Raw genomic sequence first — 27,355 nt, 5'->3', positions numbered from 1 at the left:
CCCACAGTCTGGACATTTGAAAGGTCTCTCGTCAGTGTGAACACTCTGGTGATTCTGCAGGGTGGATGCGTTAGCAAATCCCTTCCCACACTTGGAGCAGGTGAATGGGCTCTCCCCAGTGTGAATTCGCTGGTGTACAGTGAGGTTAAATAATGTCTTGAACCCAGTCCCACAGTGCGAGCACCTGAATGGCCTCTCATCAGTGTGAACACGTTGATGGGCAGTCAGTTCCCGGGGACTTTTAAAGCACTTCCCGCAGTCTGGGCATTTGAAAGGTCTCTCATCAGTGTGAACTCGCTGGTGTGTCAGCAGGGTGGATGAGCGAGCAAATCCCTTCCCACACTCGGAGCAGGTGAACGGCCTCTCCCCAGTGTGAACTCGCCGATGTTTCAGAAGGCTGGACGAACAAGTAAATCCCTTCCTACACTCAGGGCAGGTGAATGGCCTCTCCCCAGTGTGAATTCGTTGATGATTTTCCAGCTCTGATGGGTAATTAAATCCCTTCCCACAGTCCCCACATTTCCACAGTTTCTCCCTGTTGTGACTGCATTTATGTTTCAACAGATTAGATGATCGGTTGAAGCCTCGTCCACAGACAGAACACGTGTACGGTTTCTCCCCACTGTGAACGGTGCTTTTTCCTTCCATGTTCAACTTCCGATGATATCTGGGTGACGATAAACTGGGCAACTCTGTCAGATCCTGATGTGATGTTTGGTTTCAGTTTCCCAACTGCAAATCCTCCCCTTTTAATACCCTGTGAAATTGATTTAAAACAGAGAAAAGGGAGTGAGAGAGAACCTACAAAAACAGGTTGTGAAATTGAGCTGAATGAATCTGGTAATTTGTGGGGCCGGCACCAGGGAAAAGTGACCATGAAAACTGCTGGATTGTCATAAAAACCCAACTGGTTCACATGTCCTTCAGGGAAGGGAATCTGCCACCCAGTCTGGGCCTACACAAGGCACAGGCCTAGATGGGAGAAGACAGGAAGAGAGAGAAGGGTTGGGGTGGGAGAGGGAACGGTTGAAAAAGAGGGATTACAACTCAACCAGAATTTTGACAGAAACTCAAAACCCTGAACCTCCACCACCTAGAAGGGCCAGCTCACCACCACCTCCTCAAAGGAAACTAGGGATGGGCAATAAATGCTGGCCCATCCAACAAAGCCCACATCCTATGAATGAATGAAAAAAACATAAGGTATTAGCTAATCATAAAAGTATCACAGACACAGATTTAAGATTTAGGGTAAGATCTACAGGGGGAATGTGAGGGAGAAATTTCACACATTGAGTGTTAATGACCTGGAACTCAATGCTTAAACTCAAAGACCGATAATATCCAGGTCCTGATGAATCGAGTGACTCGAGTCAGATCTTAATGTGATCTTTGCTTTGAGTTTGCTGTGCGTAAATCCTCCCCTTCCAATCCCTTGTAAAAGGAGTTTCCAAAATCCATCCCCGTCAGTCCAAGATAGAAATTCACAACATTCTCTCCTCCTGCTGACAGGGATGACCACGCATGCGCCCTGCTGCACGTTAATCCCGCTCAAGATGGCGGTCGTTAACCTGGGCCTTTTGCTGGAGACGCGATCCCGCAGCCTTCGCTCCACAGATAGTTTCTTATTTTGGGTTCAGAGCCGCATCGAGTGCTTACAAACCCTCCCCGTCCACCCACCGGCTCTATTTTTCCCTCCACTCCGCTCTTTATCTTACCTCCTGTGGATCCGACAAACAAGCTTCCATCCACCGTCATTACACACACTGCGCATGCTCCAGATCACCGTGCCCGGTGGATTGACGGAAACTCCGGACCATTAGGAAGAGGGGACGGAGCTCGAGGTCCGATCGTGAGCGTGTGATCCTCCAACCAATCGGAGTGAATGAGGGGCGGGGCTGAATCCGGATGTCCCTCATTGGCTGAAACCCTGCATCATTTTGAAAGCTGATTTGTCTCAACCTCCAGGAGAAAACTGGACCTTTCTGTTTGTGACTTTAAACAGATGAAACCCTGTGGGTGTGAAGCATACGTTTCAACATTTGTTAATGAAATGTGGGAACATGATGAAACAATGCTCAAACAATTCATGGGCTGACTTAAATGAATAACTGGGGAGACATGGAGTGTTAACATTAAAACAAGGAGAGTCCCTGTTTCCAATAAGTGAACTGGCAGAAGGGTTAGGACAGGTTCAGGAGAATGTCATAATTCAGAATAACACAGACTCTGAAGAAGAGTCATACGGACTCGAAACATTAACTCTGTGTTTCTTTCCACAGATGCTGTCAGACCTGCTGAATTTTTCCAGAATTTTTTGTATTTCTTACAGACTATAAAGGAACAGCTGATCTCAAAGATAATCTTTTGCAGTATGTGTGGAGGGGATCAGCTGAATCAGGTTTAAAGGGGTGAAATGATATTTTTTCTAGATTGGACAATCACATTAAAATCTGCAACTCAGATGGGACCATGGATTATTGCAGATTTCCATCGGTGCATTATTCCAGGAAGCCTTAAAATCATACGGACAGTATTTCAGAACCAGGGTTCCAACTGTACGGGGGCAATGGGCAATTTTATCCCAGAAAAACCCGCAAAAAATCAATCACAGGGACAGCCACTATAAGAACAACCTTTGTCGGAGGCAGAATCTGTGGGCAGGAGCTCCTCCAGTCGCAATGCAGAATCCCAGCTGCTGGGGTGCTGGGTAATTGTGAGTGGAAAATATTTTTTTTGTGATTACTTTGTGGTTATGGGATTGAAACTTTGACCGTAGACCAATCAATAAAGATCAGAACCAAATGATAAAGAAACACCAATGCACGGAACTTCCATTATACAGCAGAAGGAAAGGGAATGGGCATTTGTAAAGAATTTACAGCAAGTTAGTTGAACATGACTTGCCCTTAACACGTTTGAGCTGGCTTGAAATATGTTTAAATCACTTCTAGAAATGGAACATGGCAGAGCACCCATTTACTAGGATTTGCGTGTGATTTTTCTTTTTATTTGTTCACAATTGGGTATCAGAAATTGTTTTCGTTCTCTATTTTGTGTTTCAATGGCACTGCCGATACCCACAATCTCCTGCGTGTGTGAAAGTGCCCTAGTCACAGTGCAGGAGCCCAACGCGCAGGCGCAATGCTGATGATACCTGGAGCATGCGCAGTGTCAGTTTGCTCAGAGCCCTGGGAGTGCGGGAGACGCGGGTGAGATTCGCTGAGGCGGAGGGAGGAGCGGTTCTGGGAGCCGGGGTGGGGAGGATCCAGAAACACCCGGTGTAGGCCGCAATCCCGGATCACAGCCTCCATGACCCGTGTTTGCAGCTCCGGGGCTTCTTCCCGGTGACAGCGCCGGCTTCAGGGGAAGAGGCTCCGGAGCGGGAGATTCAGAAACTGCGGGGAGACCGCGGGCCGCCCGGGGGCTCAGAAACTGGGGGGACGGACTCAGGGTCCGGGTAAGACACACCCGGGAGGGTCCCCCCTCCTGTGTCCCGCCCGACGGCAGCTGGGGTCCCGCCTGAGACCCTGAATCAGAGACACAGGAGCTGGAGAACTGAACCCAGGCAGAGGAGAGGGAGGGAGAAAACTGGGAGTGGAGGAAAGAAATGGTGGAGATGGTGAGATGGGTTTGGATTTCAGCCCAGGGAGGAGGGAGAGTGTGTGGGACGGGGATTTACAGCTTTGGGGGAACAAGAGAGGAATAAATGTTCCATAGAAACTCTGTTCTGAATTTCAGTCCTGGATTTATAGTGATGACTTTTGTAAACTCGTTTTACAGGGTATTAAACGGAGGTGACTGGCAGACAGAAAACGCAAAGCAAACATCACATCAAGATCTGTCAGAGGCACTGAATTCATCAGGACCTGAGTATCATCAACTTTTGAATGTGGAAGGAGAAATGTTTGTCTATTCTGTCTTTGGGAAAGGATTTCAAACATCGGTGTGACTGGAAAAGCCTCAACACACACACACCCGAGTAAGAGTGTTCCAGTGAATTGACTTTGGAAAAAACTTTAAGCAGTTACACAGTCTGCAAAAATATCGCACCATTCACAGTGGGGAGAAACTGTTCACGTGTTGTGTGTGGACAAGGCTTCAACTAAGCGTCCAACCTGGAGAGAGACAAGGACCCCCACACCATGGAGAAACCATGGAAATGTATGGATTGTGGGAAGGGATTCAGTTTCCCATCCCAACTGGAAGTTCATCGGCGCAGTCATACTGGGGAGAGACCGTTCACCTGCTCTATCTGTGGGAAGGGATTCACCCATTTGTACAACCTTCGGACACACCAGCGAGTTCACACTGAGGAGAGGCCATTCACCTGCCCTGTGTGTGGGAAGGACTTCACTCGGTCATCCCACATTGTGACACACCAACTTGTTCACACTGAGAAGAGACCGTTTACATGTTCTAACTGTGAGAAGAGTTTTAAATGCAGAAAAGATCTGCTGATACATCAACGTATTCACACTGGGGAGAGGCCGTTCATCTGCTCCGTGTGTGGAAAGGGATTCATTCAGTCATCCCACCTTCTGACACATCAACTTGTTCACTCTGATAACAAATTTTTTAATTGTACTGACTGTGACAAGAGCTTTAAAAGCAAAAAGGATCTGCTAACACATCAATATACTCACACTGGAGAGAGGCCATTCACCTGTACTAACTGTGGGAAGGGATTCAGCCATCCGTCTGCCCTACTGAATCACCAGCGAATTCACACTGGGGAGAGGCCGTTCACCTGCTCTGACTGTGGGAAGGGATTCATTAATTCATCCAACCTTCTGATACACCAGCAACTTCAGACGGGGGATAGACCGTTCACCTGCTCTGACTGTGGGAAGGGATTCACCCGTTCATCTAACCTTCTGACACATCAGCAGGTTCACACTGAGGAGAGACCGTTCATTTGCTCCGTGTGTGGGAAGGGATTCACTCGGTCATCCAACCTATTGAATCACCAGCGAGTACACAGTGGAGAGAGGCCGTTCACCTGCTCTGTGTGTGGGAAGGGATTCACTCAGTTATCCAACCTGCTGACACACCAGAGCATTCACAGTGGGGAGAGGCCATTTACCTGCTCTGTGTGTGGGAAGAGATTTTCTCATTCATCCTATCTGCTGAAACACCAGCGAGTTCACAGTGGGGAGAGGCCGTTCACCTGTAATGCCTGCGGAAAGGCATTCACTCAGTCATCACCCCTGCGAACACACCAGTGGATTCACAAGCGATTGCAAGGTTTGGATTCTACTCCTGTTGATGCTGTTAATCATACCAGGACTGAACCATGTTCATTCTGACTGTCCTGATCTGTTGATGAGGTTCAATATTCTGAATAAATGTGAAATAAATCAGCTTTGTTTGTATATTTTAGTTTTTCCCCACCTGAGTGTTTAACATCACCTGGCTGGAATCAGAAAGGACAATCTGGGGGAGGATCTTACGGTAGGAACAGAACTTCAGCCTGGACACAGTTCATCAGGGTCACACTGAGGGAGCCCTAAACAACACTTTGGTCTTTCTTATCTTTCTTCACTGACGGCACAATCCCCATGTGGGTGAATCCTGAGGTGTGTAAGAAATGTGTCTCAGTTGCTCTCTTCCATGGTTCAGAGCTCCTAGACACAGAACAGAAGGCTCTTTTACAACTGGAATTAGAGTCAGGAAGAACAACGGTGAATGCTGGAAACGTGCTGTCAAATCAAAGGTTGGTGTAAAATTGTGATCTGTTCCTGACTGAAAGTGAAACAGCAGGTTTAAGTTTCCAGACGGAAAATGGTTCTTAATAAGTCTAAAATGGTTCAACGTGTTTGTGTGTCAGTCCTGAGTCACTGAATCGAAACATGCTGAAACTTATTGGGTTAAAATCTGCATTAAACTAGAAGCTGGAGGAGTTCACAGGAGGCTGTTAACTGCTGGGACAATAATACAACAGTTTGATTCCCAGATAAAGAACGACCTGCAGCGTGTGTCCAAGAATTCCCGGTTTTATTGATGTGTGCTTCCCACACACTGTCCTTTTAAATATACCTCACTCCTACCAGCCTTTAACTATCAGAAAGGTAACAGAGAGAAGGCTGAAGCTGTGTCTGCCCCTTTAACTTCACAGTGTCAGGACCCCTTCGGTCCCTTTAAGAATGAGTGATGTGTTCAGCTGAAGATTCCTATTGGTAGTTTTCTGGGCGGTTTCCTTATTCTGATCATTCCCGGTGAGCCTTGGGTGTGTGAACCCGCCCCACCCCCAGGCGCGGCAACCCACCCCGTCCCTGGGTGTGTGAACCTACTCTATGTGGTCCTCGCCTGTGGGCTCTCGTGTTTCTCTCCATCTCGTTTATTCTGCTCCTTCTGCTTGAAGTTGCTGTTTGTGATTTTATTATCTGGAAGTTCAACAGTAACGGTATTAAACAATGTTATGGTCAAACTGTAGATGTAAAATGTCAACTTAGCTCCTTAAACATTTTAGTAGCAGTTTGGTTACAGTTACAACACTGATTTTAGAATCTCTAAATTGTGGATTTCACCTTCAGAACCTGAGTATATTGACCAGGCTTCTAACCTCATCATGATATTCAAAATTTGCAATTGAAATCTGGTCTCAGTGATGGTGTCCATGAAACTATCATTGATTGTTGTAAAAACCCATCTGCTTCACTAATGTCCTTTATGGAAGGAAATCTGCTATCCTCACCTGGTCTGGCCTACATGTGAGGCCAGACCCACAGCAATGTGGTTAACCCTTAACTGCCCTCTGAAATAACCGGGGAAGCCACTCTGTTCAAGGGCAGTTAAGGTTGGGCAAAAAATGTTGGCCTTGCCAGTGACACCCACATCCCATCAAAGAATAAAACAAAATATATTTTGCATGTGAAGATTTAATCATTTCAAGCATAAATTTAATCTCATTGACAGCTATCAGCAGCTATTAACCCTGTTATGTTTTTGATAGTTAAAGGCTGGTAGGAGTGAAGTATATTTAAAAGGACAGTGTGTGGGAAGTACACATCAATTTCTAATGACTCTAGTGTTATGTGGGTAATATTTGTGTCGAAAGGATGGGGTGAATCTTATAACAATCTCCCAGAGATTAACTGGGATTGAGGGGCAAGACTAAAGGTGAGCATTAGTGCACTGTACTTTACACTACTTAGTGACAAACCCTGTTGTGTTAAAGTTTACTAATTCACACTGGTGTAGTACTGAATCAATTGCTCAGATAGATTTTTAATGTTAAGGATTATTTTTCTTGCAGGATTTTCTATTTAGCTTCCACCTGACCCACTGGTGGTGTCAGATAGAATCTAGAACTGTCTCCTCAGTCGAATGGACTGCTGCAGGATCCTAATGGTATCCAATTAAAACTCTGTCTTCTGGTTAACAGGCATAACTGAAACAAGCTCAACACAAAATGGTGTGTGTGCGTGCACACACTCGAGGGTAGCAGTGGAAGGGTGCTTTTCTGAATGGAGAGCTGTGACTAGTGGTGTTCCGCAGGGATCAGTGCTGGGACCTTTGCTGTTTGTAGTATACGTAAATGATTTGGAGGAAAATGTAACTGGGCTAATTAGTCAGTTTACAGACGACACTAAGGTTGGAGGAGATGCAGATAGTGAAGAGGATTGTCAAAAGATACAACGGGATATACATCGGTTAGAGACTTGGGCGGAGAAATGGCAGATGGAGTTTAATGCGGACAAATGCGAGGTAATGCATTTTGGAAGGTCTAATACAGGCAGGAATTATACAGTAAATTGCAGAACCCTTAAGTGCATCGACGGGCAGAGGGATCTGGGTGTACAGGTCCACAGGTCACTGAAAGTGGCAACGCAGGTGGATAAGGTCGTCAGGAAGGCATGTGGCATGCTTGCCTTCATCAGCAGGGGTATTGAATATAAAAGCTGGGAAGTCATGCTGCAACTGTATAGAACCTTGGTTAGGCCACACTTGGAATATTGCGTGCAATTCTGGTCGCCACGTTACCAGAAGGATATGGAGGCATTGGAGAGGGTTCAAAGGAGGTTTACCAGGATGCTGCCTGGTCTGGAGGTTATCCCTCCAGGTTATCCAGGGTGGAAGAGTCAATTACTAGGGGACATAGATTTAAGTTGAGAGGAGAAAACTTTAGAGGAGATGTGCAAGGCAAGTCTTTTACGCAGAGGGTAGTGAGTGTCTGGAATTCGCTGTCAGAGGTGGTGGTGGAAGTGGTGTTTAAGAGGCAACTTGACAAGTACATGAATAGGATGGGAATAGAGGGATACGGACCCCGGAAGTGCAAAATGTTTTAGTTTGACAGGCAATATGATCGGCGCAGGCTTGGAGGGCCGAAGGGCCTGTTGCTGTGCTGTACTTTTCTTCTTTCTTCTTTCTTCTTGTGTCTATGTGTCTGATTGTGAACGCATCATTCTTCACGTTTGCAATGTATTTCCTGAAGTAATTATCTCCAGCAAGTATTTTAGTCCTTTATTTCCATTTATTCCAAATGTAATATCTTTGCAAATCTTTTCATAGCACTGACAGTTATCTGGAACCCATTCTCTTGGGTGCTGCTGTTTAGAAAACAATCTCACACTGACCATTCAATTACCAAAATGAGCACATCTGTCCCCAAACTCACTTCACCTATCGATTCCGTATGACTCTTCTTCAGAGCGTATGGTCGTCTTCAGTCATATGGACTCGAAACGTTAATTGTTTCTCTCTCCACAGATGCTGTTAGACCTGCTGAGTTTTTCCAACATTTTCTGTTTTTATTTCAGATTTTCAGCATCCACAATATTTTGCTTTTATTTCACTTAACCTCTCTCCTCTCTCTCTCAGATACTGAGTCACTTAATCTCTCTGTTTCAGAGAGCACCTAAACTCATTTAACTTTTTTCTCTCTCTCTGAGAAAGAACCTAACACACTTAACCTCACTTAGACTCTCTTCTTTGTCTGAGGCAGTGTTCAACGTACAGAGAGTCATTCCCCTCTCTCTCTGTTTCACTCTCTCACTCTCAGACAGGCCTCAATTCACTTTAACTCTATTTTCTGATAACTGTTTTTGGGCAAAATTATTTATTTTATATAATTTCCCCTTATTTCTCCCAAGGATAACCATCAGCTCGTTTCCCCCTTCAGTGAATATAGTAAAACCCCAAATAAGCTCATGTGTTTAAATCTTTAAATTGGGAATGGAGGTGAATGTAATGCTGAGACTGGCAGCAATCTGTGTGGTTGTTCTTGATGCTGTTAGAGTGAGTTCACCCTCACAGGCAGGAAGACTGTTCACGGTGATAACATGAAACTGACACCTGCTGTTTCATTCTCAGGAAACACAACTTCCTGTTTCTCTGCTGCTGGTTCCTAACCACACATCTCACTTCTGAGCAGAAAATAAATCCAGAGGCCACGGTCGGGTGAGAACATCTGTCAAGGCAGCCTATATCTGGCCACAGAGTCAGAGCAGAGTCACACAGATCACATTGCGGTGACATTTACAAATGAGCCTGTTGTTTCTGTTCAGAGTCTCCATTCCCGGACATATGTGGCCGTGTCTGTGGGTCAGTCACTGAGTTCCCTCTGCTCTCCATAGCCAGGAACTGATAGCCTGCTCCTTTCCATTTTATATCATTCTCTCACATCATTCTGTATTACTTGCTTCCTCTATTTCTCAGCTTTATCTTTCACCACCTCATCTTTCTGTTTTTCTAAGTGTCTCAGTTTTTCTCTGTCTTTGTCTCTCCTTTCCTCTATATCTCTCTCGATGTCATTGTGTTCCTGTTTAATTGAGATGTTCAATATCATGAAGGGTTTTTGATTGATTAAAGAAGGAAAAGTGGCTAAAGGCAGAAAATGCTGCAAAAACTCAGCAGGTCTGGCAGCATCTGTGGACAGAGAAACAGATTTATGGTTTTGAGTCCAATCTGACGTTTCTTTTGAGCGGGAAAAACAGGGGCTGTCCTTCTTAGATCAGACAAGTTTAGGGGGAAATTTAATGGAGGTGTTCAAAATGAGGAAGGATTTGTGATAGTGTCGATAGGGAGAAACTGTTTCCAGGAGCAGGAGGGTTTGTAACCAGAGGACTCAGAGATTTAAGATATTTGACAACAGAACCGGAAGGAGTGATAAGGAGAACATTTTTACGCAGTGATTTGATGTGACCTGGAATGCACATACTGACAGGGGGTTGGAAGCAGATATAAGAGCAACTTTCAAAGAGAATTGGATCAGTACTTGAAGAGGGAATAATTTGCAGAGTTATAGTGAATGGGACTAATTGGACGGTTCACTCATCTTTGTGACATTCTGAATTTTCCTCTCCTGAGGTTTTAACATTTGATCTTTTCAATCATAATGTGTCTCAAACAGAAGATTTAAAACATTAGTTTCTACGAGCTGTCAGATCTGTTTCCTGTGTGTCTGTGTAACTCGGGAACTACAGGCAAGGGTGAGAAGGAACCGATTCTTTTCAGTTCCTCTAACAGATGCACCATTGTCACCTCAGATACCAGAAATCTCTGGAGTTCCCCATGTCGTCATTGCCCTCCCCTTGGGTATAACAACTCTCAGTCAGGTGGAGTCAGTCACACGTGTCTCTGTCATGATATTTCCACTCCTATTTTATCATACACCTCCCTGTGACACTCACCATAACACAGACACCCAAATATCATTGCTTCCTTACACCTTGTTCTCCTATTACAATCGAATCTTTACTCGGCCTCTTGTCTCCCTTAATGTAAGATTACCTGTAGTTAAAGCCACCTCTGTTATTAAGAACTGGAATTGGCCTTTGTGATTATTTTTACACCGGGCTCTAGTCGGCCTCGCGTGCTGCAGTCATAACTCCCTTCACAAACCCAAAGAGGAAGAGGTTGTTTTTTAATGAGTGGGCGGACACCTCAAACCTGCAATCATGTCCCAGAAATCCCTGCCTTGCTGGATGGAGCAACTGCCCAGGATTGTCCCGTCTGTCATTCCCTTCACTCCTTCTGAGTCTAAGAAAATAGTCAGCAAAAGAACAGAGACTCCCATTTATAATGACACCAGGCGCATCAGTTTAGATGATGTGGTTGGGTCTCTGGAGAGGGCTTGAACCCACATCCTTCTGACTCGGGGTGAGTGCGCCACCAATTAGTCAATGTTGACGTCAGTTCATATTCCACTAGACCGTGTCTGTGTTATTACACTCAACCCCATCCCATTCACATTGCATTGATCCTTGGCTCTGTTATTAGGGATTAGGCAACACATTGATATCATATTATATCAATGGACCATGACTCACTCACTCACTGCTATATGAGACCTAATCTTTAGTTTTGGTGCACTAGATACTGACTGTATTATCATCACATTGGATCCAACGATTAATTCACTAAAACACGGCAACCTGACTCTTATTATTGCAACAAACACTGTATTTGTTACACTCAAAGTGTGCCAAACCTTTGCTGTTCTTCCTTCGGGTCCCATCTGCACTCTTACTGTATCAGACTGTGTGTCATTGTTACACTTATACTCTGCCACTGTTATTATCAGAAAATAACCTGCCTTTTATTTCAGTTCTGGTGTCCGATTTTATTATTATCATTGGAAATATTTTTCCTGCCAGTTTTCAACTGGAACCTGTTTCTGGTATTTGATTGTCACATTTCCATGTTTTTAACTTGATTATTTAGTCTCTATGTGAATTTCCTCATATAAGTCACACTGCAATTCAGCCTTTGGCCTGAAAACTTGTTTCTTGAATAAAATACCATTATTATAGCTCACAGTATAGGATCATAAGCTCAGAATGACCACTTGGCAGGGTACTGGAGGGTAAACAGTGACTGGGATTGAACCCCACCATCACACAGCACCTTCACGAAAGAAAGGGAGAAAAATCTGAGTGTTGCATCCCTGTTGATGTTGATGGGCCATATTCTACCACCTGAAGCATTCTGGGTAGCATCATCTGCCACTGTCTTCAGATGGTACAGGGGCTAAAGGAAGGTGTTCCGCTCATCATGTTTGTATCAGCTCATTAGTGTAGCTATCGAATTAGTCCCACTCCCCTGCTCTTTACTCCTAGACTTGGATATTTCTTCTCTTCAAGTATTTATTCAATTCTCCCAAGAATGTTGCTATTGAATCTGCTTGCAGCACCATTTCAGACAGTGCATTCCAGATCACAAAAACACACTGCTTAAAAAAAGATGTTCTGAAATCTGTGTCCTCTGATTAGCTATTTTTCTGCTACTGGAGACCCTTCCTGTTTATTTAGTTTGTCAAAGCCGTTCATGATTTTGAAAACTGCTATTGCATCTTTTTACTTTCAGACTGCTGCAGTCCATGTGGTGTCAGTTCTGGGCATTTTAAGAGTCAACCATATTGCTGTGGGCCTGGAGTCATATGCAGGCCAGACCAGGAGAGGATGGCAGATTTTCTTCTCTAAAGGACATTAGTGAACCAGATGGGTTTCTAGGACATTTGATAAGGACTTCGTGGTCATCATGAGATTTGGTGGGATTCGAACCCAGTCTCCAGAGCATTTCCCTGGGTCTTTGGATTACTAGTCCAATGACAATACCACGATGCCACCACCTCCATTTTTGACCCTTTGCTCCAAGGAAAACAATCCCAGTTTTTCCATATAACTGAAGCCTCTTATCCTTGGTACCATTCTAGTAAATCACCTTCTCTAAGGCTTTGAAATCCTGTTTAAAGTGTGATGCCCGGAAATGAATATAGCACTCTAACTGAGGCCTAACAATTGGTTTATAAAATCAGTATTAACTAATTTAACATAAACACTCTCAAAATAAATTGTTGAAAATCTGCACTAAGATATCGCATGGAGGAGTTCACAGGAGGCTGTTAACTGCTGCTGCAATTGTGTAACCCACATTCGATCCACAGATAAGGAAGATAACATGGTGGTTATCCATTGACAATCCCTCATGTCAGGGATGATTCTTTCTTGTCAATGACTGGGTGGAAGTGAGATGTCAGTGTTAGCTGTGGGTTCACAAATGACTAATGAGCCCTATTTTAGCCTTGCAGGCTCTCCCAAAAGTGAGGACATGGGGGTTGTCAGCGACTGGAGTTGGTGGTGGATTGTTGACACAAGCAGCTGCCCTCTCTGTTTGTCTCTCTCAGTGGCTGCTCTTGTTGATTGAAACGTTTTTGGATGATGAATCACCATTTTGGAGGCGATTGGGAATCTGCTTCCCAAGTGTTTATGTTGATAGAGCAGAATGTCACAGAGGCCTTGAGATTGTCTTTGAAAAGTTTCCTTTGGCCCCATGTGAAGGGCCTCCCTGGTGTAGCTCTGAGTACAGCACCTGTTTGTCAATCTGAATTCAAGCATTCTGATGACATGCCCAGATATAGTGGTTACATTACTGGATTAGTAATCGAGAGGGAATAATGATCTGGAGATGTGAGTTCAAAACCCATCACAACAGTTAGAGATTTTAAATTCAGTTAATTCAATAAATCTGGAATAAAAATCTACTATAAAAGCTGTTATCAGTGATTATGAAACGAATGCATTGTTACAAAAGTCCAACTGGTCCCCTGACATCCTCGAGGAGCGGAAATCTGCCATCGCAGCCTTATCTGGTCTTCAGGTGACTCCAGACCAACAGCAATGTGCTTGACCCTTTGAAATGGTGCATAAGCCACTTGGTCATATCAAAACCGCTCAGAGAAAGTAAAATTCAATTGGATTGCAGCGGTTTGGGAAGGCAGGTCACCATCACATTCTCAAGGGCAATTAAGGATGGTAATAAATGCCTGCATTTCCAGTGACACCCACATCCTATGATGAATGAAAAAAAAGGAGCTGCAGCCTGTTTCTAGGTTTCTCTGTGTTATTGGTGTGTGACAGCATAACTAAAAATACACTACCAGGAATATCCACGAGACAACAATCCTGACAGTTACTCACTGAAAGGAGTCACTCAGTCACCCCATCTGCTGACTTCGCATTTGACTGGAGGGATTGGATTCCGCGTTATTGCTGCTGTTTCGGTAAAACTTTGGGGGATTTGCAATTCACCATCAATTCCCTTCTTTTTGGTGGATAATGGAGGTTCTGTGCACTTGGGCTTCTGTATAATTTGGTTGCTAATTTTATTTACTGCCCAACACTCGCCGCAATCCCCACATCGTTGCAAAAAAAGGATTCACGATTCACTAATTAGGCCACCCGATGGCGAGGTCTTTACCCAGCATCCCCCGCTGTTGAGCTGCAGACATCAGGGCCGTCAGGGATGGGGAGAGTCAGCTGGACACTTTCTTTCAGGAAGCAGTCACAACCGGAAGGTTCAGGAGAAATTTACAGTTAGTCAATGGTCAGGATATATCAGAATATGTCAAGGAAATCAGTTTTAGCATCTGTGGTCTTAATTTCTCCGGACTAAGAGGAGAGAAATTGACATCTGGACTTAGTATGTGTCAATCAAGGCACCTTTCCCTTTCAGATGCTGGAACATTGATTCTGATGTTATCAGTGAAATTAACTGATCTGAGACTTTGAAAGGATTCTCGTTACAGCACATCAGGGATTTCAACCTAATTTGTACTTTGGGACAATCAGAATACTTGGTAACAGACAAGACAAATTCCATATGGAGGATGGAGTCAAATGTTGGAGGCCGGTTGGGTATGCATTAGGATAGTTTAGTCTACAGGTAACAAGTGAATGGATGACGCTTTCAACAGCAGATAAACTGATACTAAGGCGGAGTCGGGTGATGTTACTGAGGCAGAAATAGGCGGTCTTGGTGTTGATGCGGATATGTGGCTGTAAGCTCATCTCGCGATTGTGAACAGTGTGATTCAGCCTCAGGCAGTTGCCAAGGAGAGGGGGAGAGTCAGTGGTTAGGGAGTGGAATTTGTAGTAGGCACCGAAGGCAATATTATGAGCGTTGGTGGCTCGGCCAGCATTTATTGCCCATTCCTAGTTGCCCTTTAGAAGGTGGTGGTGATCTGCCTTCTTGAACCACTGCAGTCGATGTATTGCAGGAACACCCACAGTGCTGTTAGGAAGGGAGTTCCAGGATTTTGACCCAGTGGCAGGGAAGGAATATTTAACTGGAGGAGATTTCTGCTCATCCAGTGCTGGATGTCATACAAATCTGCACAGTGTGTGACTCGGACTTTTTAAAATTCATTTATGGGCATTGCAGGCTGGGCCAGCATTTATTGCCCATCCCTAATTGCCCTTGAGAAAGTGGTTGTGAGCCACATTCTTGAACCACTGCAGTACCTGGAGGGAAGCTTGGAGGTGATGGTGTTCACATACACCTGCTCCCCTCATCCTTTTAGTTCGTGGAGGTTGAGGATTTGGGAGGTTCTGTCAAAGTTCTAGTCGAGCTGTAGATATATAAAATCCCTCTCTTTCACCCTCTGCCTCCCCTTTTTCTCACTATCCCTCTCACCTTTTCTCTTTCTCCCTCTTCCCCCCCATAGAGGCCAGAGACTTGTGTAGGCCCAGTCTTGATGGCAGGTTCCCTTCCCTGAAGGACATCAGTGAAAAAGTTGGGTTTTTATGACAATTCAGCAGTTTTCATGGTCACTTTTGCTAGTATCAGCTCCACAAATTACTAGGTTCATTCATCTCAATTTCACAACCTGCCTTTGTGTTTTTGTGGGTTCTCTCTCACTCCCATTTTTTCTGTTTTAAATCAATTTCACAGAGTATTAGAGGGGGAGGATTTGCACTTTGGGAAACTCAAAGCAAATATCACATCAGGATCTGATGGAGTCGCTCAATTTATCATAACCTGAATGTCATCAGATTTTGAACATGGAAGGAAAAAGCACTGTTTACAGTGGGGAGAACCTGTGGAAATGTGGGGAATGTGAGGAGAGGTTCAGTTACCCATCTGAGCTAGAAGCGCATCGACGCATTCACACTGGGGAGAGGCCGTTCACCTGCTTCGAATGTGGAAAGGGATTCACTCGGCTATCCGACCTGTTAACACACCAGCGAATTCACACTGGGGAGAGGCCATTCACCTGCTCTGAGTGTGGGAAGGGATTCATTCAGTCATCCAACCTGCTGACACACCAGCGGGTTCACACTGGGGAGAGACCTTTCAAATGTCCAGACTGTGGGAAATGCTATAGAAGTTCTGGGGACCTGATGTACCATCAACGTGTTCACACTGATGAGAGACTGTTCAGGTGCTCTCACTGTGGGACTGGGTTCAGGGGATCGTTTCAACTCACTGTATACCAGCGAATTCATACTGGTGAAAGGCCGTTCACCTGCTATGTGTGTGGGAAGAGATTCACTCAATTGTCCCATGTGCTGAGACATGAGAGAGTTCATACTGGGGGAGACCTTTTAAATGTCCAGACTGTGAGAAGTGCTATAAAAGCTCCGGGGAACTGATGTCCCATCAACGTGTTCACACTGATGAGAGACCATTCAGGTGCTCTCACTGCGGGACCGGGTTCATTCGATCGTCTGAACTAACCGCACACCAGCGAATTCACACTGGACAGAGACCGTTCACCTGCTATGAGTGTGGGAAGGGATTTGCTCAGTCAACCACCCTGCTGAATCACCAGCGAGTTCACACTGAGGAGAGGCCATTCACCTGTTCCGAGTGTGGGAAGAAATTCACCTGGTCATCCCACCTGCTGAATCACCAGCGAGTTCACATGGGGAGAGGCTGTTCACCTGCTCCGAGTGTGGGAACGGATTCACTTGGTGATCCACCCTGCTGAGACGCTAGCGAGTTCATGAGTAACTACAATGATTGGATTTTTCTGTTAATCACATTCAGCACTGTACTCTGTTAATTTGAATCTGTTTCTGTGGATGTTAATAAATTCCAGCCCAGTAATGGGCATTAACATTGTGGATAAATGTCAAATAAATCAGCTTTGTGTTAAACACACAGTGTGTTGAGTCTTTTTAATATCTCCAACACAAGTTAGTTCCTTCTGAATTACTCTCTCTCTCCCCACCTCTAATACCCTCAGCTCCAACAACAAGTGTGAGGAGCTCATGGAGCTTCTTTGTCACCAAGATTGAGACAATCTGTTCAGCTGCCTCTGCTACTTCCCTCCCTTCCACTAACACACTGGGCAAAACTGTCTCTAAAGTTCCCCCTTGTCTGTGCCCAGAACTCTCATCTTTTTTAAATTTCTCTCCAATCTCCTCTCATGCCCTCTCAGGTCTCATCTTGTCCATGAGACCCATTTCCTCTTTCCCGAACCTTATTCCCACTGAACTACTGACTGCCCAAACACCCCACCTTACCTGATATTGTTGCTGGTTCTCTCTCATCAGGTGATTTCCTACTTTCCTTTAAATCTGCTGTCATCACCCCCATGCTCAAAAAAAAACAACTCCATTGTCCTTGCAAATTACTGCCGCATCTCTCAGCTCCCTTTCCTCCCCGAAGTCTGAGAACATTTTGTCGCCTCCCAAATCCGTTCCCATCTTTCCTGGAATTCCATGTTTCAATCCCTCCCAGCAGATTTCTGCGCCTCGATCACAGTAACCAAACAGCTCTTATCAAAGTCACAAAACACATCCCATGTAACTGACAGAGATGAGCTATCCCTCCTTGTCCTTCTTGGTCTGTTTGCAGCCTTTGACATGGTTTACCACACAATCCTCCTTCGCCAAATCCCATTCACCTATCACCTCTGGTCTCACTGACCTACATTGGCTCCTGATCAAGCAGCACCTCTTCACCGTTGTCCAGCTGGTGGGACTGCTCTCTCCTGGTTCGTTGCTTATCTATTGGCAGCCAGAGTACTGCCCACAATGTTTCTCTTCTCTCTCCCACACAGTTACCTCTGGTATTCCTGAGGATCTATCCTTGGCCCCTCCTATTTCAATCGACATGCTGCCCCTCAAGGATGTCATCTGAAAAAAGTGTTTGATTTCACATTATGCAGATTACTCCACCATCTCTCTTGACTCCTCCACTGTTAGTAAATGATCAGACTGCTTATCCATCATCCTGTACTGGACCTTCAGAAATTTCCTACAATTGAATGTTGGAAAGGCTGGTGACATTGTTTATGGTCCCTGCTCCAAATTCCATTCCCAAACTACTGACCAACCTCCATTCCCAACCTTCTCCCTGGCAACTGTCTGAGACTAAACCAGACATTTCACCGCCTTGATTCATATCTGACCCTGAGATTAGCAACTGACCACAGATTTGCTCCAACACTAATACCACCTCCTTCCACGTCTGTAACATCACCCGACTCCACCCCTGCCACAGCTCATTTAAAACCTCACCCCATCCTTTTGCTACCTCGAGACTGAACTATTCCAACATACTTCTGGCTGGCCCCCCACACTTTTTTTATCCTTTAATAGGATGTGGTGTCGCTGGTTAGGCCAGCATTTATTGGTGAGCTGTGTTCCTGAACCGCTGCAGCTCATGTGGTGTAGGTACACCCACAGTGCTGTTAGGTTGGGAGTTACAGAATCTTGACCCAGCGACAGTGAAGGAACGGCTGATATATTTCCAAGTCAGGCTGGCAAGTGGCTTAGAGGGGAACTTCTAGGTGGTGGTGTTCCCGTCTATCTGCTGCCCTTGTCATTCTAGATGGTAATGGATCAGAAAACACAAAGTCATCCAAAACTTTGTTACCTATGTCCTAACAGACCAAATCCCATTCACCTATCATCCCCATTCTCACAGCATGCATTAGCTCCTGGTGTAGCAACACCTTGATTTTAAAATGATCATCCTTGTTTTCAATCAGTGCTTCACCTCGCCGGTCCCTCCCTTTGTAACCTCCCTCACCCACCTCCCTCCTTGAGCTACTGCTTAAAATTGAACTTTTTAATCATTCTTTTGGCCACCTGTCCTAATTTCTCTGTATGTGGCTCTGCCAAATTTCATTTGATAATTCTCCTTGGGAGAATTCTCCTCTGGTAAATGTGCTAAATGAAGGCAAGTTGTTGGGTGTGATTAACAACAGTAATAACACCAGAATCCAACTCCTGCAGTCACATGTGAGCTCACTGTGTCTCAGCATTAGGGTGACTGACTGAATCCCTTCCAGTACATAGAGCGGGGAAACAGTCTCTCCGTGCTGTGACTGCACTGATGACTTTCAAGGCTCAGATGGGTAATCGGATCCTTTCCAAGTTCCAGATATTTCCATGGTTTCTCCATGGTGTAGGTATCCTTTTGTCCCTCCAGGTTCAATGGTCAGTTGAAGCCTCGTTCATGCACAATACGTGTACGGTTTCTCTCATTGTGAATCTACAAATCCTCCCTTTCTCATACCCTGTAAAAGGAGTTTAGAAACTTAATCACTGTTTGTATAGGATAGAAATTATAGTTTCTATGGAACATTTTTTCCTCTTTTGTTTCCCCAAAGCTGTAAATCCCAATCCCAAGCTCTCCCTCCTCCCTGGGCTGAAATCCAAACTCGGTTCCCCATGTTCCCTGCGTAAAAGTCAGATGGACATTTTGATTGGACGTACTGAGTACAATTTTTGTCTCAATACTTAAGGAAGGACTTACTTGCACTGGAAGCAGTTCAGAGAATGTTGACTAGGCTGATTCCTGGGATGAAGGTGTTTGTCTTCTGAGGAAGGGATTAATAGGTTGGATCTGAATCCATTGGAGTTTAGAAGAATGAGAGATTATCTTAATGAAACATAGAAGATACTGATGGGGGCTTGATAGGGTGGATGCTGAGAGGATGTTTCCCCTCTTGGGGGAATCTAGAACTAGGGGGCACAGTTTCAGAATAAGGGGTCTCACACTGAAGGCTGAGATGAGGCGGAATTTCTTCCCTCACAGGATAATGAATCATTGGAATTCTCTTCCCCAGAGAGCAGTGGAGGCTGGGTCATTGAATATATTCACGGTTGAGTTAGACAGATGTTTGATTTACCAAGGAGTTCAGGGTTATGGGGGGATAGGCAGGAAAGTGGAGTTGAGGCGACAGTCAGATCAGCCCTGATCTTATTGACTGGCAGAGCATGGCCTACTCCTATGTTCTTTTAATCCCGGTATCCAAGGACAGAGAATCACGAACAATATCAGTGAACATGGGCAAGTTAGGTGATCAGCAGTTTAGTGGGAATAGGATCGAGAGAGGAGGCAGGTCTCAGGGGCAAGATGAGCTCTGAGAGCATGAGGTGACACAGGGGAAAAATAGAGAAAACTGTGATTTTAGGGCTCAGACAAGGGGCAACTTTACAGGCATTTTGGTCCGGTGAGCAAGTGGAAGGGAGGGAAGCGGCGGTGGGAGCTGATCGGATTGTCTCAATCTTAATGACAAAGAAGCTCCATGAGCTCCACCCACTTGTTGTTGGAGGTGAGGATGGAGGGGACAGGGGTGAGAGACAGCACTTCAAAAAGAACCAACTTATGTTAGTTATTAAAAAGAGCCGAAACACTATATTTAACACAAAGCTGATTTATTTGACTTTTATCCTGAATAACCACCATAACTGGGCTAGAGTTTGACATCAGCAAAAACAGACCCTATGAACATGGCTCTGTCTGGGATTTGATTAACAGCAAAATCCAATAACTGTGGTTACTTGTGAACTTGCTGGTGTCTCAGCAGAGTAGATGACCGACCAAATCTCTTCCCACACATGGAGCACATGAACGGCCTCTCCCCAGTGTGAACTTGCTGGTGTCTCAGAAGGGTGCATGCATGATTGAATCTCCTCCCACACTCGGAGCATGAGAACCGCCTCTCTCCAGTATGAGTGCGCTGATGTACAATGAGATGAGATGATTCCCTGAACCCAGTCCCGCAGTGAGAACACCTGAATGGTCTCTCCCCAGTGTGAACGCGTTGATGGCACATCAGTTCCACAGAACCCTTATAGCACTTCCCACAGTCTGGGCATTTAAAAGGTCTCTCCTCGGTGTGAACTCGCTCATGTCTCAGTACTGGGATGACTGGGCAAATCCCTTCCCACACTTGGGGCAGGTGAAAGGTCTCTCCCCAGTGTGAAATCGCTGATGTATCAACAGGTTGGATGAATCACTGAATCCCTTCCCACATACAGAGCAGGTGAACGGCCTCTCCCCAGTGTGAGTACGCTTGTGTGTCAGCAGATGGGTTGACTGAGTGAATCCCTTCCCACACACGGAGCAGCTGAACGGCCTCTCTCCAGTGTGAACTCGCTGGTGAGTCAGCAGGTGGGATGAGGTGGTGAATCCCTTCCCACATTCAGAGCAGGTGAACGGCCTCTCCCCAGTGTGAATACGCCGATGTGTTTCCAGGTCAGATGGGCAATTGAATCCCTTCTCACAGTCCCCACATTTCCACGGCTTCTCCCTATTGTAACTGCATTTATGTTTTGACAGGTCAGATGGTCGATTGAAGCCTCGTCCACAAACAGAACACGTGTACAGTTTCTCTCCACTGTGAACAGTGCTTTTTCCTTCCATGTCCAAATTCTGATGATATTCAGGTTACGATAAATTGGGCGACTCCATCAGATTCTGATATGATGTTTGGTTTGAGTTTCTTGACTGCAAACCCTCTCCTGCTAATACCCTGTGAAATTGATTTAAATCAGAAAAAAAAGAGTGAGAGAGAATCCACAAAAACACAAAGGTAGGTTGTGAAAGTAAAGTCTGCAGAAGTGCCAGTAAAATGTTAAACAAGGCCAAAATACACCCATTATTAGAGGCAGAGGAAGTTAGACAATAGCAGAGAGATTATCAGAGAGAACAGTGGTGAAACAGAGCAATGGATGGACATGGGTTCTGATCCACAGTAAAGGAGCCACACCATCCCCAGAGCCATGAACCCGCTCACAGATAACAGAGCATAGCACTAAAAGCTCTAAGTTAATTCCCTTCATAATCTTGGCAACTTCATTTGATCAACTTTGAGTCTTTTCCAACTTTGTCAACTATTTCTCTGAAGTTTGAATGTTTGATTGTGATAAATGCTCAAAAATACTCACCTCTAAAACGATTTCAGCTTTTAATGTTAATGTCTCCTGCTGGAGCCGGCAGCTGGAAAGATATCAGAAGCCCTGGAGTCAGAGAAAAATCTCCCAGGTGAGGAAATACCCGGGGAGTGGGGTGATGTCACCGCGCAATTGTCGGTGTGTGATGACATCACAGACACGAACACAGAACATCTGGGACTGTGCAAACCAGTGATCACCACATATTATGATGGATGTGAGGGTCCTTGAGAGGGTGCAGGGGAGATTTACCAGAATGGTTCCAGGGATGAGGGATTTTAGTTGCATTGTTGGGTTGGAGAAACTGGGGTTGTTCTCCTTGGAGCAAAGGAGATTGAGGGGAGATTTGATAGAGGTGTACAAGTTTATGATTGTTTAGATAAGGTAGATAAAGAAAAGCTGTTCCCATTATTTGAATGGGAGTAAAAGGATTACAGGAAATAGATTTAAGATTCATGGGCAAGATCTACAGGAAGATGTGACAAAAAAAGTTTATACAGCGAGTGGTCATGATCTGGAATTCAATGCTTACACTCAAAGGCCGATAACATCCAGGTCCTGATGAATCAAGTGATGCTGTCAAATTTTGATGTGATGTTTGATTTGAGTTTCCTTTCTGCAAATCCTCTTCTAGTACCCTGTAAAAGATGTTTACAAAAACCATCAGTGTCTGTCAAGGATAGCAATTGAAAAGAGACAAACATTTCTCTTGATTTGAGTTTGCTGCATGTAAATCCTCCCTTCTAACCCCCTGTTAAAGAGGTTTCCAAAAGCCATCACTGTCAGGCCAGGATAGAAATTCACAACATTCTCTTCTCCTACCACACATGCACCCTGCTGCACATTGCCCCTTGTCGTCATCAGCGCTCCCTCGATTCGAGGATGATGTCTACTCAGGGTTGTGAGTTTCTGCCGTGAGTCTTCATGTGACTGAACAGACCCACAGATCTTTGGACACATGGGGCAGGACGTCCATGAGGAAGTGGGGATCAGAGAGCAGGATTTGCATCCTTTTCTTTCCTGCTCTGCTTCGTCAATTAGACTCAAAGCGTAAAGGTCAGAGCTTGATGGACAAGTTGTTTCAATTCTGTCGTTAAAAACATTCAAAAACATCTTCCCAATAAAAATTGCAGCCGCGCATGCTCCCTGCTGTACATCACCCAAAATAAAGATGGGGCCGCGCATACTCCCTGCTGCACATTGCCCCAAACAAAAATGGCAGCTACGCATGCGCCCTGCTACACATTGCCCACTATGAAGATAACGGCCGTGACCTGGGGCCTGTAACTGGGAGAAATCGCACCTGTAGCTCTTATCCCTCTCTATGCAAAAGGAGGAACGGCGGGTTCTTTTTCAGCATTTGCTGCTTACACAACAGATTTACAAAGTCTCCCTGACCACCTGCCAGGGATCCTCAGCCCGTCCGTTCCCCATCACCCTCTTTACCGAATGCAGATCGAAAAAAGAAGCTTTTCTCCAACGCCAGCGCTCCCACTGCGCATGCTCTAATCACCGGCAGTGCGCCTGCGCACTGGTCTCTTGCGCTGTGAATAGAGGACATTCTCCACCGCATGTAATGCTGGGTAACGGCCCCGCCATTGACAGTCCAAATTAACCTAGCCTGATTTGTTTTGCTGTTATTGGGTGGAAACTGGGGCCAGACGGTTCAATATTAAAGTTGTGAAACAAGTTGTACTTAAACCCATCTGCATAGACCCTTCATTATCCACCAGAAAGAAGGGGAATGGGAATTGGTGGAGAATTGAGAGTCCCCAAAACAACAGCAATAATGGCAGAATCCAACCCCTACAGTCACACGTGAACTCACTGGCATCCCAGCTCTGGAAACAAATTGAATTACTGCTCACACACAGAACTCTCTCTGGCATGAATGTGCTGATCATGCATCAAATTCTATTTGAACTTTCAAAGTTGGTGGGAAAGCTGAGTAAATCCTTTTTCAAACATGAATTATCTGAATGGTCTCTCTCCAGACTGACTGTGCTGCTGTGTCAGTAAATAGGATGACCAAGTGACTCAATTTCCACAATCAGCTGGAGAATATCCTACTGCTGGTGTAATGGCACCCATGAGTTTCCAGCTCAGACGGCCAACCGACTCATTCTTCACAGTCAACAACAACAATGTGCATTTCTATAACACATTTATTGTAATAAAATGTCCTGAATTTCCTCACATGAGCATTAACAGTACCCATCTTAAGTTTGTGCTTGTGTCTCTAAATTGTTTCCAAACACACTGTTATAATTTCCATACAATAAAAATGGGAATGCAGACTTTTTTTTTGAACTTTCTGAACCATAGCTTTATTTGTTGTGTAGATACACTGGTAGTTTATGCAGTGCTGGAGGAAGCCATTGTGGAACATCTGGGTTTCCAGGTGGTCCCTTCGTGGAATCCATTCCTGAATCGGCGATACACCATCTTCAGGTGCCTCATGCAGCCTGTACCAGTTGTGTTTCTCCTTTTGGCCTCAGCACTCCAGTTATATTTCCTCTTTCGCATATTTGCCGCAGGTCGAATTCTGCAGGTGAAATGCTTTAGCCCCAACTTGCCGGCAAAGAGTGTGGGTCTTGTTCCGCCTCTTACCAAATGACGATGTTCCCTTTGTCATTTTCACTGCGCGTTGGAGAGCCATTGTAGACATTTTACCAACATCGATCAGTGGCTCTGTTAAATGGTTCATCACATTGTAATGTCATATTATAACATCCCTACGGTTATGAAAGCAGATCCTCTGGCTCAGTTTAATCTATACCTTGGTAGATCTGCTAATGGGAATTGCTATTTTTTCTTATTTGTTACATGACACACATTTATTGAATCAGATGTCTTGATGCTGATTGTCTCCCAGACAGATTTACTCCACCAATCTTAATAACCAGTGTTTCTTGTTTCCCAGTTTTATTTCCACAGTATTCAGCCAATCCCATTGTTATTTCTCCCTTCTAGTTTAATTCGTTCTTTACTTCAATATCCTTTTTCATAATCCCTTTCCCATCGGCGTCCACCCAACTATTCAAATTTTATTACCAACATTGGTAAGGATGTAAGATGTGTCATATAGCCTAATGTATAACACTATTTCTGGTGGTGGGTATTGATTCTTGAGAGCAATGCATGCAGGAGATAGTCCTTCTTAAGGAGTCCCCTCTGAAACATTATTAACATCAGCCCACATGTCAGAATGAACCTGGTTTAGTCCTGGAGGTGCTTAACAGCAACAATAACAGCAGAATACAACCACTCCATTCAATTGTGAACTCGCTGGTGTCTCATTAAGTGAGGTGAATGAATGAATCCTTTCCCACACACAGCAGGTGAAGGGCCTCTCCTCAGTGTGAACTCGCTGGTGTCTCAGCAGAACACCTGTGGCTTTAAAAGTCTTCTCACATTCAGAACATTTGAAAGGTCTGTTATCAGTGTGAACAAGTTGATGTGAATTGATGTGAGCTAGACGAGTGAATCACTTCCCACACACGGAGCAGGCGAATGGCCGCTCCCCAGTGTGAACCTGCTGGTGTGTCAGTAGGTGGGATGAACGGGTGAATCCCTTCCCACATACAGGTGAATGGCCTCTCCCCTGTGTGAATGTGCTGGTGCATCAGCAGATCCCTTGTCGTTTTAAAGCTCTTCTCACAGTCAGAACATTGGAAAGGTTTCTGATCAGAGTGAATTCGCTGGTGCAACTTGAGGTAGGTCAAACAAATAAATCCCTTTGCACACACAGAGCAGGGGAATGGCCTCTCCTCAGTGTGAATTTGCTGGTGTCTCAGAAGATCACCTGCAGTTTTAAAGGTCTTCTCACATTCTGAACATTGGAAAGGTCTGTTATCAGTGTGAACAAGTTGATGTGAGCTGGGGTGAGATAGTCGAGTGAATCCCTTCCCACACACGGAGCAGGTGAGTGCCCTCTCCCTTGTGTGAACTTGTTGGTGTTTTATGAGGTTCACTGATTGTCTGAACACTTTCCCGCAGTGAGAGCAACTGACCCGTCTCTCAGTGTGAACAAACTGGTGCTTGACCAGGTCCTCTCGTCTTTTAAAGCTCTTCTCACAATCAGAGCAGTTAAACAGCCTCTCATCAATGTGAACTAGCTGGTGTCTCAGCAGCTGGGACAGAAAATTGAATCTCTTCCCACACATGGAGCAGGTTAACGGCTTCTCCCCGGTGTGAGTTCTCTGATGTATATGTAAGCTGGATGATAATGTAAATCCCTCCCCACACACCGAGCAAGAGAACGGCCTCTCCCCGGTGTGACTGCGTCGATGAATCTCCAGCCGCGATGGGTAATTGAATCCCTTCCCGCAGTCCCCACATTTCCATGGTTTCTCCATGGTGTCTGTGTCCTTAAGTCTTTCCAGGTTGGACAATCAGTTGAAGCCTCGTTCACACACAGAACACGTGTATGGTTTCTCCACACGGCGAATAGTTCTGTTTGTTTTCAGGCTGTGTAACTGGTTAAAGCTCATTCCACAGTCAGTGCACTGGAACACTCTCACTCAGGTGTGTGTCTCGGTGCTTTTTCCTGTTGTTTGAAATCTTTCCCCACAGTCAGAACAAACAAACATTTCTCCTTCCACATTCAAAAGCAGGTGATATTAAGGTCTTGATGAACTGTCATTCTGTCAGATCTTGATGTGATTTTTGGTTTGAGTTACCGATCTGCAAATCTTCCCCTTCTAAAGCCCTGTAAAAGGAGATTACAATAAACATCACTGACAGTCCAGGACAGAAATCCAAAACAGACAATTCTAGTTCCTATGGAACATTTTTCTTCTCGTTCCCCCAAAGTTCTATATCCCCAAGGTTACAGACAAAGAACTGGATAGTGGGATTGGGCTGGCACAGACATGATGGGCCATATGGCCTCCTTCTGTCCTGTAAAGTTTCATTTTCAGTTTCCATCGTTGAAGATGTTGAAAACTGAGATTTAGACTGAGACAGAATTTTGGTCTCTCAGGGAATCGAGGATTATGGGGAACAGGCAGGAAAGTGGAATTGAGGCTAAAATCAGCCATGATCGTGTTGAATGGTGGAGCAGGCGTGACAGGTCAACTGGTCTAATCCTGCTCCTAGCCCTTATCTTCTTACAGCAGTGCTGTCTGCTGTCATCTAAACTCATTGACAGATATCCAGAATATTAAACTCCAGCCCAGTTACAAGGGTTAGTAACAGCAACAGAAACAAAGGTTGTGATTAACAACAGAATCCAACCTCTGCAGTCACTTATGAACTTGTTGGTGTGTCAGCAAGTGAGACGATCGAGCGAATCTCCTCCCACACATAGAGCAGGTGAACGTCCTCTCCCCAGTGTGAACTTGCTGGTGTGTCAGCAGATTCGATGACTGAGAAAACCCCTTCCCACACACATATCTTCTCCCCTGTGTGAACCCGTTGATGTGTCACCAGGT

General features: G+C 45.0%; 2 protein-coding genes, 1 pseudogene and 1 gene segment (V, D, J or C); 2 read left to right on the top strand and 2 right to left on the bottom strand.

The window, feature by feature from the left end:
• The window catches only part of LOC144697834 (Ig heavy chain C region-like), a 541,886-nt gene that overhangs the window by 464,139 nt on the left and 50,392 nt on the right, over window positions 1-27,355 (bottom strand).
• LOC144697046 (uncharacterized) overlaps window positions 1-27,355 on the top strand; it is a 71,855-nt pseudogene that overhangs the window by 24,900 nt on the left and 19,600 nt on the right.
• LOC144696945 (uncharacterized) lies at window positions 4,146-16,763 on the top strand. Its single transcript, XM_078568663.1, has 4 exons — window positions 4,146-4,548; window positions 4,633-5,189; window positions 15,849-16,099; window positions 16,435-16,763. The coding sequence occupies exons 1-4, from the start codon at window positions 4,146-4,148 to the stop codon at window positions 16,712-16,714; spliced, it is 1,491 nt and encodes a 496-aa protein (XP_078424789.1). The 3' UTR covers window positions 16,715-16,763.
• LOC144697274 (uncharacterized) lies at window positions 19,208-25,400 on the bottom strand. 3 transcript variants are annotated; one of them, XR_013580329.1, is made up of 2 exons: window positions 22,453-22,575; window positions 19,208-19,255 (listed from the first exon to the last, which is right to left on the bottom strand). XR_013580329.1 is itself a non-coding variant. In XM_078569221.1 (2 exons), the coding sequence occupies exon 2, from the start codon at window positions 21,388-21,390 to the stop codon at window positions 20,881-20,883; it is 510 nt and encodes a 169-aa protein (XP_078425347.1). In that variant the 5' UTR covers window positions 21,391-21,499; window positions 22,453-25,400; the 3' UTR covers window positions 20,386-20,880. The 3 variants fall into 3 exon arrangements, 1 of the variants encoding a protein (XP_078425347.1); XM_078569221.1 differs by lacking the exon at window positions 19,208-19,255 and adding an exon at window positions 20,386-21,499 and having other exon boundaries at window positions 22,453-25,400; XR_013580328.1 differs by lacking the exon at window positions 19,208-19,255 and adding an exon at window positions 21,915-21,966.

Source organism: Cetorhinus maximus, chromosome 23 (assembly GCF_964194155.1).
Source record: "Cetorhinus maximus chromosome 23, sCetMax3.hap1.1, whole genome shotgun sequence".
In the NCBI taxonomy this organism is placed as follows: domain Eukaryota; kingdom Metazoa; phylum Chordata; class Chondrichthyes; order Lamniformes; family Cetorhinidae; genus Cetorhinus; species Cetorhinus maximus.
Note: the sequence above shows the minus strand (reverse complement) of the source record. Positions and strands in the feature narration are given on the sequence as shown.